The sequence below is a fragment of the Stegostoma tigrinum genome, chromosome 19, assembly GCF_030684315.1.
Source record: "Stegostoma tigrinum isolate sSteTig4 chromosome 19, sSteTig4.hap1, whole genome shotgun sequence".
Lineage (NCBI taxonomy): Eukaryota > Metazoa > Chordata > Chondrichthyes > Orectolobiformes > Stegostomatidae > Stegostoma > Stegostoma tigrinum.
In genome coordinates, this window is record NC_081372.1 from 49669380 (window position 1) to 49684874 (window position 15495).

The 15495-nt window shown below is 39.9% G+C and overlaps 1 protein-coding gene across 3 annotated transcripts in view; it reads right to left on the reverse strand.

Moving 5' to 3' along the window:
• Window positions 1-15495, reverse strand: part of LOC125461302 (ankyrin repeat domain-containing protein SOWAHA) — a 77137-nt gene that overhangs the window by 39459 nt on the left and 22183 nt on the right. For 2 of the 3 annotated variants that reach the window (XM_059652835.1, XM_059652834.1), the window contains exons 3-5: window positions 12458-12496; window positions 11845-12222; window positions 8005-8154 (exon numbers count right to left, since the gene is read on the reverse strand). In XM_059652835.1, the coding sequence (XP_059508818.1) occupies window positions 8005-8154; window positions 11845-12222; window positions 12458-12496 (567 nt within the window). The remainder of the gene's footprint in view (window positions 1-8004; window positions 8155-11844; window positions 12223-12457; window positions 12497-15495) is intronic. The other variant, XM_059652836.1, reaches the window with a different exon arrangement.

A 15495-nucleotide genomic window follows, 5' to 3' on the forward strand; every position in this document is an offset into this window, starting at 1 on the left:
TGCACCTGCTGTATTTGTTTCCTTTTGACTATTCCAGAGTTCTCCCGGCTCATCTGCTCCCTCCAAAATGATGATGACTGGCCTATTGTTTACAATATTATCTGATTTCAAGAACATAACAAATAGGAGAAAATCATCTGTCATAGAGCTTTCTTCCCTACTCAATACAATCATGGCTGATCTTGAGCTTCATCTCCATTCTCCTGTTTGTTTCCTCCGTCGCTCGATTCGCCAACAGACCAAACATGTCTGCATGTCAGCAATAAATATACTCAATGACGGTATACCCAGGTGCGGAAATTTCTGAAGACACACACTTCTTGAGTGAAGAAATCTTTCCTCGCGACGGTATGAAATTATCAGGTCCTTCTCCTGAAATTGTCTCTGTGTTCTAGATTCTTCAGCTAGGGGAAGCAACGTCTGCTGATTCTGTCAAACCAGTTTATGATCTTCAATGTTTCAATTAGACCACTGCTCATCGTGCTAAATACCAGAGAATTATAGAATGAATTTACTAAACCTCTCCACGTAGGGCAACCATTTCATCCTGGGAATCAATCCAGCAAAACTTTGCAAGGCAGCCTCAAATGCAAGTCTACTCTTCCTTAAATACGGAGACCAAAATTGCACACAATATTTTAGGGGTGATTTTACCAAAGTCCTTTGTAATTGTAGTGAAACTTCTTTCTTCTTGTAATCCAATTCACACGCAAAAAGGGCTAATGTCATTTACTTTCTTAACCTTTTGCTGGGCCTTCATGCTGTATTCTTTTAAGCCACCCACTCTCCAAACTTTGAGCATCAGCATATACAAGTTTACACTTTTCTAAAAATACTCATTTCTATTTTTATGAAAAAAGTGAGTAACCACACACTCCCCACATGAACCACAAGCCATCTTGTTATGCATTCACTTTACTTGTCTGTTTGTGGGCTCCTCACAGCCTGCATCCACACTTCCATGTCTCATCAGCAAACTTAAAAGCTCTTTCTCTTCACTGAAGTCACAAGTATAGATGGTCAATAACAGACTCCAGCACATATTGTGGCACTTCACTAGTAATAGCCTTCAATACACATTAATTTATGAAATATGATGGGAATGCAGCAAACAAATTCCACTTCATTGGTGTACTTTTGCTCTTTGTATTTCTAAATCTCCTAAATCCTCCTCCATCTCAGTAAATTTAAGGATTTCAGATTTCCACCATCAGCAATTTCTTCAACTTTGGTCAACAAATTCTTGAGTTCACTTTTACAACTTGTGCCATCATCTAAATCCCTCAACCGTGCTGGAGCTTGAAGACACTCAAAATTTGTGTTTAGGATACAACAAGGCACTAATATCATTACATTTCCGTAGAGCATACTTTGTGCCGTCCATTCAAATGGAACTGCTTTAAAAAAAAATCCAGGCTTCAAAGCAGCACAACTCAGCCCAAGATACAGAAAGATAAAAGAAAATTTGGCAATATATGGTCTGTTAGCTGTTCTGGAGTCAGATCAGTTAGGCCATTGATCGGTAACTATCTGGAGAGGAAAAAAACTAGCTAGTGGTCTCAAGGATGCGAGAACGTCAAACGTGAATAGATAAAGTTCATTAGCCATGCTATCCATATCTGCATTATCCAATTAAAAATTTGTTATGCCCTGATGAGGAAATGGTGCACAAGGAACTAGGTCAAAAGTTGCTTTCAGGAGAGGAGGGGATAAAAGAAAAGGAAAACTGAAGTACCTAAAAAAAAAGTTAAACCCAAGTTTCATCTTTATAATAATAAGTGGTGGACTGTTCTGTATAACATTAGATTAATTAATGGCTGGGGGTATGGCAAGGGGTGGGGTGGGGGGGGGGTGGTGGGAGCGGGAAGAGAGACAGAGACAGAATTAGACAATTTGTATACACAACTTGAGGTACATTATACTAAAAAGATGTGAATATCATTTACTACCAGGCTGTTTGATAGTGGCATTGATAGATGACTGTTACATTGAGCATACTTTGAAAAGTACGGAGTGCACAATAGCTACTGTAGACAGCAAACAATGATAATGGCAAATGCATATAGGTACTACAATGGGTCATAACCACAACATTATCTACCTTGAAACTGTTGAGCAATAAGTACAATTATAAAATCTAAGGCTTTCTTCCTTGCAGCATTTTCATAAAGCTGAAGGAGCCTAGACTAATTTCAAAAATGACCAGATGGTAGAGATTGCAAGGCTTCTATGGTGAAGAATGAACAATTAATATTAATAAATAAAATTAGGTGGCCTATTAGCCTCGCTGACTGTGGAGATAGCTAAGCTATTCCATACAGTAGTGTTCACAACGGTGAAACAAAAGGTAAAACAATCTGAGAACAATTAGCTTTGAAACTATGTTGTAATAAATGGCAATTTCCATGTCAGTTTTATCAGTTAGAATTTACTTTGCCTCAGTGTTATAATTTTGACCCAAAGTCAAGCTGAACTTGGCTTTGATAGAAATGGCGGTCAGATCTGAAATTATTCCGGGCTACATAAACAAACCTCTGCCAAAATGCTAAATCCTGAAGCAATTATCATTCCTCCTAATTCACTGCAATTTTACACAATTTAATTTAATGTTTGACTATTACAGATTCTATTCTAAATTGAAGTATTTTTCCATGTTCCAGCATTTCAAATCTGGATGCACTGATCCTAACCAAAAAAAGAAGAAACAGCATTACCATACAATCTGTCAATTCAGACAGATTGCTTTAGTGCCTCTCAAAAATCTACTTTTCTTTTTTTGGAAAAATATAGACTATTTTTCCAGCATCTTCTCAAAACATTTATATTCTAATGTGCATGTCATAAACTTAGTCTAATTATTATAAAGTCACGCTTGTTAGACACTTCAAATTGAACCTATTCCGCAGTGAGATCTTTGTATTCTGGACACTGTTTGCAACTTTGCAAGGCAGCACCTGTTTTCTATCATGCAACAGCTGCAGAAACAAAATTAGTGGGGATATTAGAGAAACAGAATCAACAGAACATTTCTTTGTCCATAATACTGTCTGAAACCCAGCAACACATTTTTCACTACTCATCTCTCCACCCCAAAAGACATGTTAAAAAGAGAGTATGTAATTTATAATCATAAAAATATGTTGGAAATATCAAATATATCAATTTGCTTCTGACTTGCTATTTAAACTCATCATACTCAGAATTATTTCTTCTACCTACTGCTTAAACAAATTGGTTGTTTTCAAAAGTTTAGGAATGATCCTTCTCATAAGCCGAAAGGTCATTGTTACCATGTGAGGAAAAGTATTGGAGAGACTTATGGGACTAAAATTTGACAAATTCTTTGGACCCTGGCAAACATGTTGGAGTTCCAAAAGATACAGGTAGTGAATATCCTGTGGTCTTGTCATACACCCTAAATTTTAGAACACTCCTAGCAGAGGAATGTTTCTTAATCTGGCAGTTAACAGTCTAATGACAACTATGAAACCGTTATTAACGGTCAGAAAAACCCAGCTGATTCATTCATGTCCGATATGGAATGATCTCAGGTCATCCTTACCTGGTCTGGCCTATATTTGATGCCCGACCCAGAACAACATTGCTGACTTTTAACTGCCCTCTGATCAATAAGTGATGCCATAAGACAGAGATACCCACATCCCATGAGTGAATTTAAAAAAGGAACCTGCAAATATAATTATTATTAAAAAAGGAAAATGAAGACAAATAAGAAATTACAGGTAATTGGCAAAAGGCATTTGACGAGGTGCCACACAAAATGTTAATTTACAAAATATTGACTCATTTGGGTCACATATTAGTAGAACAGAAGACTGATTTACAGATAGGAATATTCATATTGGAAGTGCTGATTAATCTTGGGTAGTAAGGATCAGTGAGGATATTTACAATTTGTAGGAATTTCTCAGAGAGGAAAACACCAAAAATCATTTAAGTTTATTCAAGAAGACGATTAGCCTATGGCCCGTGTGGGACAACAGGCACCTCTGTTAGAGATACTTATGACTATTTAACCTGAGGGACACCACTCCACATCAGCCAAGTGCATAGCAAGGACACAGGCCTCCATGAATAACCACAGTCCATACAGGAAGTGAACCATGAGGAGGCACCAGCTTGCATCCAGCTGATTAACTATTCAACATCCCACTTGCTGATTAGGCAGGAATGTAGTTTTGAAGGGGACAAAAAGTGATATAGACAGGTTAAGTGAATGGGCAAGAAGGTGGAAGCGAGAGTGCATTGTACGGAAGCACAAGGTTATACAAAAATAGACAAGTAGAATCTCTTCCTTTGAAAGCAGCATGGAGTTTTAAATTTTTGAAAGAGAGAAGCAAGTGTGCTTGTCCAAGGATCACTAAGTCAACATGCAGGTAAAGCAAGCAATTAGGGAGGAAATGGCGTATTGTCCTTTACTACAAAAGGAACTGGATTACAAGAATAAGGAAGTCTTGCCAAAATTTGACAAGGCTTTGGTGAGATCTAACCTGCAGTACTAAGAGGTTTCAGTTTCCATATTTAAGGAAAGACAATCTAGCATTGGAGGCGGTATACTGAAGATTCACAAGATTGAAGAACATTCTAATCCAGGGAACCAATGTTGAGAGTCTGAGTAAATTGAATCTATATTGGAGGATAAAAAAAGGCCTCATTGAAACATTCAAGATTATAGAGAAGCTTTACAAAGTAGACAGACAGGTTATTTCTCCTAGCTGAGGGATCCAGAACCTGGGAAAACAATCCTAGGACAAGAGGCTGATCATTTAGGATTAATTTCTTTGCACCAAAGGTTCATAACATGTTCAGTAATCAACCCCAGAGAATTGTGAATCCTCCATTGGTGTGTATAGTTAAAGGTGAGAAGAGACAGATTAATTGCATTCTCAAGGGATTAAAGGATGGGAGGGCATGGGTATGGGGCAAGGTTAGTGGGTGGAAGAATTGAGGTTAGCCAAAAATTAAGCCATGGCTAAAGTGAACAATGGAACGCTGGTCCTCACTTTCCAACCCACCAGACTCCACATCCAAAAAGTCATAAGGTGCCCTTTCTGCCACCTCCAGTGGGATGCCAACACCAGCTACACATTCCCCTCCCATCAGCATTTCGCATGGACCATTCCCTCAGGGACAGCCCAAACCACTTCTCCTCTGCTCCATGCAATCCCAGATGGTGCAACAATCTGTTTATCTTCTCCTTATCCAACGCCCCTGACGCACGTTTCAGGTGAAACAGCAATTTACCTCCGCTTCATTCAATCTAGTCTACTGTATATCCACCTCATTGTGCAGTTTTTTCTGCACAGGGGAGATGAAACAGAGTTGGTGATCACTTTGTGGAACACCAATGTTCTTTCTGTACATGGTGACAGAGCTTCCAGTTACCTGCCACTTCACAACACACTGTCATGTTGCCTTACCAATATTCTGTCTCAAGCCTACTACAGTGCTCCAACAAGGTCACCCCCCGGGGATATTTTAGGACTCAACGTCACATCAGTATCACAACATGACTGCCCTCATGTGTCTACCACACACACACACACACACACACACACACACACACACACACACAATTATCCAAAAAAACAGGGATGCTGTAGAAAGTAAGAAGTTCTCAAAGTAAGTTATTCAATCTCTGCAGCCACCTCTTGAAAGTCTGGAGGATCAGTTGGTAAAAATACTAACACCTTTTGAAATAATTATCCTTTTGATAATAATTACTTTAAGGTCATCATTTTCGCAAAATTTCGATGTTCACAAAATTTCTGATGTATCCTGTGCATCTCTTTCTTTACCCCCACTATCTGATAGTACAAAATGAGAAACTGTTGGAAAAAACTCAGATCTGGCAGCATCTGTGGAGTGGAAGCAGAGTTAACATTTCAGGCCCAGTGACCTTTCTTCACAACTGACAGGAGATAGAACAAGGTTGGCAGAGGGGGGAGCATGAGGGGGAGAAGAGAATGCGAAGAGAGAGAAACAATGCAATGGGTAAAGGCCAGCACAGGAAAATGAACAGCTAACACGGACTGCTAACAGTTGTTTGTAGTAGCAGCTCATGTGACAACAAGGCTTTGTGTGGGGAGGTTGGGGTAAGGGCATGGGAGGTGGTAGCCCAATCCTTAACATGTTCTATATTTACCCACAAGATTGCAGGGTTCCCAAGCTGAAAATGAAGTGCTGTCCTTCCAGCTTGCTGGAGCAGCGTAGCAAGCCAACACAGATGCTGGCCGGATAACATGGAGGTGTGTTGAAATGACAGGCAAGTGGAAGCTCAGTGTCATTTCTGGAGACATAACATAGGTGGTCTGTGAAGTAATCACCGAGTCTAGGCTTCATCATACCAATGTAGAGGAGACCACATTGTGAGCAGCCAGTGCAGTAGACTAGATGATTGGGTGGATTTCAGGTAAATCACTGCTTCACCGAGACCTTGGACAGTGAGGAGGGAAGTAGTAAGTGGGCAGGTGTTACACAGTATGAAGCTGGATACGGCAAGCCAAGCAGCATCAGACAAGCAGGAAAGTCTGATGTTTCGGGTCGAGGCCCTTCCTCAGAAAAGGTGTTACACCTTCTTTGACTGCAGGTGAGATGCTGTGGGGTTATGGTTAGATGCTGGGATCTGAGGAGTGAACCCAGGTTTCCTTAAAGGAATCGTTCCTGTGGCATGGCGGGGTGGGGAGGAACGCATGTCTGATGGTGGCAGTCTGCTGGACATGGATATGGAGGCTAACATGGATATGAAGCCTTTCGATGTGAGTGTTGCGTGGGATGGTAGGTAAGGATAAGGGGAGCCTATTGCTGTTGTGAGAGAGAAAAGAGAGCGCACGAGGGCTGAGGTGTGGGTAGTGGGTCGGAGACAGCCGATAACCCTTCTGTGGCTCACAAGGGTGAGATAGACATTTCGGAGGCCTCGTTGTCAAAGTTGGATCACCAAAACAGATGCGCTGGAGACAGAGGAAGTAGGAGGATGGAAGACAGTCTTTACAGGAAGCAGGGTGTGACAATGTACAGAGATAATGGGAACTGCAGATGCTGGAGAATCCAAGATAATAAAATGTGTGAGGCTGGATGAACACAGCAGGCCAAGCAGCATCTCAGGAGCACAAAAGCTGACGTTTCGGGCCTAGACCCTTCATCAGATCTAGGCCCGAAACGTCAGCTTTTGTGCTCCCGAGATGCTGCTTGGCCTGCTGTGTTCATCCAGCCTCACATTTTATTATGTGTGAGGATGTACAGTCAAGATAACTGCAGGTGTTGGTGGAATTGTGGTCAATATTGGTGGCCAGTCCACCCCAGAAATGGAAATGTCGAGGAAGGGAAGGGAGGAGTCAGAAACCAATCACTTGAAGGCAAGAGCAGGGTGAAAATTGGAAGTGAAACTGATGAAATTTTCCTATTCCAGATGACAGTGAAAAGCGGCACCAACGAAGTCATTGATGTACCAGAGAAAGCACTGTGGTTGGGGGCTAGAGGAGGACTGGAACAAGAAATGTTCCACACACCCACAAAGAGACAGGCATAATTGGGGCCCATGCAGGTACCCCATGGATACCCCTTTGACCTCAAATAAACTGGAGAAGTTAAAAGGAGTTGTTGCTCAAAACGAGGATGAGTTTGGCCAGGTGAAGGGTGATGGTGGATGGGGTGGTTCGAGCATTTTTTTTTTCCAGGAAAAAGTGGACAGTCATGAGGCCATCCTGATTGAAGATGGATGTGTAAAGGGATTGCACATTGATGATAAATAGGGGTTCTTTTGTAGGGGGAAACTACAGACAAAGTGGAGAATTGCTATATAGACAGCCGACATTAATACAACGTGCTGACTGAAAGGCCCCACCATGACCTAATGAGACTATGATCAACAATTTCATAAATTTCAAAAGTTGTTTCTAAGTTTCAGTACCAATTTTTCGTTGTCTCAGGTTGTCTTTTGAGTTTTCAATCCCAATGGTTGGAAAGATAGTTTTGCAAGACTACCTTGAACACAGCATCAAATCCATCTGTTTGGGGCTCTTCCACCTTTACTTCAATCTGCACTGGACATTCTGTAACACTTTCAGATGCGGTATCAAGCCTTTTGCCCTGTTTTCCTCCGAATGCTTCACTGAAGCAAATACTGGGTCTTTCCTGCAATTTAAAGAAAAAAGGGTCAATGATCAGTGCAAGTATACCGAAGGAAAATCCTCTGTAGACATTAAAACAATGTTTATGTATTTTTAAACACTACTTTTTCCCCTACTTCACAGGATATACTAGCACTATCACCTCACCAAGTGGTAACTGTCATGCATTAGGAAATCCATAGTTTATCTGAAGGAATCCAATCTTGCTCTGGCCTAGTGGTGGCATACATAAAGGGGCTATTCAAATGAATAAATTCGTATGAATTTGAGGCCAAAACGAAACACTTTAAATACTTGACACAGATCAGTAACAGAATCTGGGACATGATGCACACCCTCCGGCAACTGTCTTTGTCAAATCTGCATGTAGCTGGATGAACACAGCAGGCCAAGCAGCATCTCAGGAGCACAAAAGCTGACATTTCGGGCCTAGACCCTCCTCCCTCCGGACCAACCTCAGGGAATATTTGTGCTCCTGAGATGCTGCTTGGCCTGCTGTGTTAATCCAGCTACACACTTTGTTATCTTGGATTCTCCAGCATCAGCAGTTCCCATTATCTCTTCCCATGTCTGCACGGGTTTCCACCACGTGCTCTGGTCTCCTCCCACAGTCCAAAGATGCGCAGGTTAGGTGGATTAGCCATGCTAAATTGTCCATAGTGGCCAGGAATATGCAGACTAGGTGGGTTAGTCATGGTACATGCAGGTTTTCAGGAATAGCCTAGGCAGGTGGTTCTAGGTGGAATATCCTTTGGAGGGTCAGCACGGATTTGATGGGTCTAACCCTAACCCTATCACAGGCCTGCTTTCATAGTGTAGGGATTCTACAATTCTATCGTAAGGCATCTTTGCTCACAAAGGAAGCAATGAGCAGACCAACATCAGGTGGTATGTCAAATATAGTCTGGGAACTTCATTCAATACTGTTGTTATGATTGATTAGTGGCAAATATAACAGATCGAGTAGCATAAGTCATTCAAATCAATTCCTTTGTTTTATACTAAAGACCCTGGAGTTGTTAATAAAAGAAAGCAGGTCAGCAATGACAAAATTATCACTAGAGAAAGAGGGCAATAAAAAGGAAAAAGTGCTTGCGTTCTATATATTTTAAACCAACTTGTTCAGACATATGACAATACACCTCAGAGATGAAATAAACAGTCTTTCAATATCTAACCTGTCAAACCCCCTCAAGATCTTAAGTGTCAATGAGATTACTATTCTGAAAAAAAACGAACAGTCTACCCATCATTTCATCAAAAGTCAGCCCTCGCATTGCAATAATCAATCTCGTGAATCTGCAAGGTAAGCAGATCTTGCCTCAGATAAGACGACCAACACTACGCGCAGTACTGCAAGTGTGACTCTTCTACTCAGTCCAAGTCCATTTACAATAAAGGTCAACACACTACGTCCTTTCCTAATTGCTGGCTATATCTGCATGTTAAGTTTGAGCATCCAAACTTTTTTGAACCTTCATGATGTCAAAAAGTTTCTCACCATTTTAAAAAAAAAGGTATGGCCTTTCATTCTTCCTACCAGAATGAATGACCTCACTTCTGAACATTCCATTATCTGTCTAAATGCCCGCTCAACATTCTTTTACAGTCCCAAGAGCTCCTCAAAGCATGACGTCCCATGTAGCTCTATGGGATCTGCAAAATTGGGCATGGGATTCTGTCCCGTGACAGAAGTTATTAAAATTGGTTACCAAGAGCTGAGGAAACAGCACTGATCCTGGTAATATAGTAGGAGTCAAACAATAGCAAATTAAAAGAAATACCATAAAAGTAGGAAGGAAAAAAGAGTAAACAAACAATCCACATTCCGTGAAATTAGGATGAAATAAAGCGGAAGATCTTACCAAGCTTGATGCTAGACATGTTTCAATCCAAATGCAAAAGCAAATACAAACCAATGAATGCCAAACAGCAGAAAAAAGGAAGTTAATATAGTCAAACAGAAGAAAAAAATAGATAAACTTCAGCTTTCCCAGTCTAGAGAAAGGGGAATCTGAAGTAATCCTGCAGCAGCACAATTAGCGACATAGAACGACTAATCCAGCAATGCCCAAATAAAAATGCAAGGGTAGGGCAGAGTGTTGTAGAGTAAAAGCAGTAAAATACAAAATTTAGGATTAAGATTAAAACTACAACTTCACACAAGAATAGTTAACAAATTAGACATCCCTAGGTTCAAGAGTTGAAACCCCTGCAGTCATGCAAAAAAAAACAAAAAAATGTTCCTAATATGAACAAAACATATTCTGTTCTCTAAATATCTGGCATGATTTACTTCAAAGAAACAACAATTTGTATTGTTCAAATTTGGGGTACAGGAAATTTGACGTATCTGAGACTGATCAGATTTCAAACAAAAAGAACCACTAATAAGTAATACCCTCAAGCCCTATATTGTAGGCATTTATTCACAAAGAAGTGAATCTTGGTTTTGTGGATCTTTATTGTAATCCTGACAAAACATGGAGGAAAAACAGTAGCTTTCAACTGACCACATTTTATATTTATATGTGGCGCTCCATGGTCTAAAATATACCCTGTGCTTCCGCTTTCTCATTGCTTTTCTTTCCACGATACCCACATTAAAAGGTTTCAATACAAACAAACTGGATAATATCAGCCTTTAAAGTTCAGGAACAGAATGTAACATAGGACTTAAAATTATAATTTAACAAAAAAAAGTTAGCCCCCTGTTAAAACAGCAGGCAAACTGCAATATGAGGATGAAGGGTCTAGGCCCGAAATGTCGGCTTTTGTGCTCCCGAGATGCTGCTTGGCCTGCTGTGTTCATCCAGCTTCACACTTTGTAATCTTGGATTCTCCAGCATATGCAGTTCCCATTATCTCTGATGCAATATGAACATGCTCAGCACTCATATGTCAAGCATTGTATCGTGCAATTTCATCACCTCAATTATTCAAAAGCTTAACACTATCCAGTCAATGACCATTTAGGCATCTCATCAGGAGTCACAGAACATGCAATATGACTCTCTTACTGATCAATTGTAAAAACCATCAATGAAATCAGATGTCAGCTAACATCCATGTTAGCTGAGTGTTTTGAAAATATTTCATGAATTGAAAGAGAACTAGTGGAGGTTTTAAATGTCTTAGTTTGGAATTCCAATCAATACTTTTGAAAAGAAATAACTAGACCTCCAATTTTACAAATCGCCCTTCATAAAACTACTTTAAAACTTGATTCTTTACAATGGAGTTTAAGTCTGCTGGACCATTGAATCCATAAAAAGTGCTATTTGAAGTTATGCTATATCTATAGCATGACAGTAACAGAGCCACATCAACCAGGACCATACCAGAATCTTGGTCTTTGTTGAATTAGCTCATTGAAGGCTCATCTACAGGAGTATTTTAGCAGTTCCCAGCAATTCTGTATCTATCATAAGAAACTAACATAGGTTTTTCATTCCTGGATGGCATCCAGTGACTTTGACTGGATGTGCACATATGTAGATATTGAAAGAAAACATGATCAAATTTAGCAGACTGAGCCTGCCGGTGCTCAGACTTACGCTCGATAAATAGGCAGAGTGCAAGACCCAAGGACGTCTATGTTTATGGCATCAAATCTCAACTCGGGATCAATGTTTTCAGAAGCAAAGGATCTGAAAGAACAGAAGAAACTTCAAGGAATAGAGTAAAAAGCTACCTGGCTCTGCCTTGCTAGCTCTGAAGGCACCTTGATCTTAGTGTCAGCTGCTGGTGGAGGTAATTCTTGTACAAGCCACTCACACATGTTCACTTTTTCTTCTGTAGAGCTCCCTGCAGAAATCTTGCTGCTTGTAGGTTCACTAATATCTATTTTCAGTAGGGTTTCCATTGTAAAGGTCTTCTTGCTTTTTGGAGCATCAGAGTTAGAGTTCTGCTGTTTTTCTTCCTCAGAATGTGGGGATAGTTCTTCTTTCCGTAACTGCTCAACAAACTCTTCTGCAGGAGTACTCATTGTAATGTTTTCTTCTTTGTGGTATCCATCTCTTTCCCGTACAAGACGTTGATATTTCTTTTTAAGAACAACATATTTTTCGCCCTAGATTTTTTTTAGAAAATAAGTTAATTTGTAAAAATGCATTATTGACATTTTCTATATCTTTAGCAAGAAAAAAATCTAATTGTGTTAAAATATCTACAATAAATTAAAGGATGTCACAAGTTAAATCTATATTTATTCGCATCATATATACCATATGACCCACAAGAAACATAGGTGTAAGTATTCCGGTTTACAAATTATACTGCAAAAGCAATTCTAGACAAACGATCACCTGTGTCTTTCTCGCTTTGCACATCACGTGTATACCATTCTGGAAGAGAGAGTGATGAATAAAACATAAAACTTCTTGCATTTTGAAAATGGGATTCAGGGTTTAAAGTGACAGAGAAAAACAACAAAGACATAATGTGTGGAAGAGAGAGACAAATTTTTAGCTGGGTCCTGGCAGATTCACTGCCTTGCATTTATATAATTTTCTTTGTTTCAGGTACCAGTGCTTTAAAACTTTTGAAACATGAGAACAAAACACTGAAAATTTCCTGAATGAGTAATGCAATGTCATTATTGCTCAATCAAAACATCAATATGAATCCAAGCACTGCAATACATAAACATAATTAATTCACTATAGCATACTGGAGAAATCAAGCAGTTATTAATAGCAGCCTGTTAAAAATCAGGGGCACAAGAGATGCTCTTTCCGCTAATAATAGGCCTGGAATCTTCATCAGTCTCAAACAGTGATCATTCTTTCTTGCATTTGAAGTTGGAGGTTTTATGAAAAACATGTTATATTGAATTTTGTGGTTTCTTACAGAACTCTGTTGCATTACAAACAAACTTCCGTCATTCAATTTGAGTTATGAGCTGTGCATTCAACATTTCTGTTCAGTCCTGCAGTTTCCTTTTTCACCTCTAGTAATTTTCTGCCTATTTGTCAGATTATTTCATTAAGTATAAAACAGATCCCTAACGGCTTTGTTCCTTCCCTATCTGACATGGGTTTCCTCCGGGTGCTCCGGTTTCCTCCCACAGTCCAAAAATGTGCCGGCTAGGTGAATTAGCCATGCTAAATTACCCGTAGTTTTCAGGGGTGTGTGGGTTATAGGGGGATGGGTCTGGGTCTGGGTCTGGGATGGATGGCCCATGGGGCAGTGTGGACTGGTTGGGCCAAAGGGCCTGTTTCCACACTGTAGGGAACCTAATCTAATCTCTGTAACTTGATTCAGTTCTACAACACCAGCCCCCAAACCCTCCGTTCCGCTGTCTCTGGGTCTTTTGTGACTTCACACAACTTCTTTCAATCAACCATTAATGGTGATTTAGCTGCCTAAGCATTATACTCTTGAATTTCCTCTCCCACCACTCCATTCCGTTTCCTTTAAGCTTCTGCTTTCAAATCCACCGCTTCCCTCCTCGGATGCTGAGACGACAGCAAGAAATCCATTTTTGCTTGATCACACCCTTCACGGATGCCTTGGAATTTTTAACTGAAGCAGTTATGTAACTATATTGTTGTTACCACATTTGCATATGCCAGATAACATTACAATTCATAGATTTTGTCCCATTTCAGTGCATAGTCACAGCTCATAACTTTGTATTACTTGGGCAATTAAAACAATGATAGTGAGATTCTCTTTGGAGATGGTCGTTCGGCCAACAATGTTACTTGTCCCTAAGATCTACCTCCAGGTATCAGGGGATGGTTGTTTTCCCAGTAAATAGTGGACATCAGAAAGAGGCTGTTGTCTTGTATGCCGAATGATGATTGATTCACTGACTTTCTTCCAACAAGAACTGCACTGTTTCTGGCTGTGATGATATTACCTCATTAACAAAGTAGATAACATCAGGGACTGAGCACGAATGAGTTCCTTCCCCTAAATTCTTCTGCATGTTCAGTTTGGTTTTCATCTTTTCATGGGATTACACGGTTTTGGTCATGGGGCAAGTGTATGTATTAGTTTACACAATCGTGTAGAAAGAAAAAAATTGGCACTCGACTTGTAACGCTGCTTAGCTCTGTGAAAACTACAATCCTAAACGATGACTTTAAGCTGATCAAGATAGATTAGAAAACATTTAAAATTCTGTTCAGAGAGACATTTAAAAAAAGAACATTCATTTAATTTTTCAGTGGTTAAAATAGGTTTGAATTGCTCAATATCATGGTAGAATCCAAAAAGATAGAAACTAGGAGCAGGAATTTGACCAGTTGAGCCTTCCATGCTGCTGTCATTCCATATGAATACAGCCAATCGTCTACCTCAATACTGTATTTTCACTTTTTCCCCATATCCTTTGATGGCTTTAGTATTTAAAATTTACCAATTTCTTTCTTGAATATTGCTAGTCACTTGGCCACCACAGTCTTCTGTGGTAACAATTTCCACAGGTTTACCATCCTCCAACTGAAGAAATGTTTCATATTAGTTCTATTCCATATCTGCAGACTGCGGCCCAGGCTCTAAATTCCCAACCATGGCAGCATCCTCCCTGTATCTATTCTGTCTAGCCCAGTTAGAATTTTATGTTTCAATCAGATCCTGCTCACTCTTCTAAACTCCAGAAAATACAGGCTCAGTCAAACCACATGGCAGTACTGCCATCGCCGATAGCATCCTGGTGAACTTTCAATGAATTCCCTTTACAACAATTATATCATACTCGTAGGCAGGGGGTCCAAAGCTGCACACAATCCTCCAAGTATGATCTTATCATTGCCTCACAGTATGACAATCCTAATTTTGAACACATGCCTCATGCAACGAAGGTCAGAATGCAATCCACCTTCCTAATCACTTGCTGCACCTGCCTGGTTGTTTATTAACTTAGGTATAAGCATACCCAGATCCCTTTGCACATTCTATTTTCCTATTTATCACTATTTAAATAATACGATCCCTTTCTGTTTTTCATATTAAGGCATACAACTTCATGTTTCACATTAGCACATTCATGTTGTACAGCACCTGCCACGTCTTTGCTCACAGGCAATGTCTAGATTACCCTCAAGCCTCCTTGCATCCTCCCCTCAACTCATATTCTAACTTAGTTTTGTGTCATCAGCAAAACTTGGAAATACTGCGTTTTGTTCCCTCAAACAAGTCACTTATGTATAATTATGGATAAATGGGACTTAAGCATGGATCCTTACAGTACACCAATATAAACCATCTGTCGCCCAGAAAAAAAGACCAGTTTATTACCACAATTTTCAGTCTGTCAACTGATTCCTAATTTTTCCAGCACATTACCACCAATCCTGTATGCTTTCATTTTTGCCCACTAGCCTCATGTGGGACC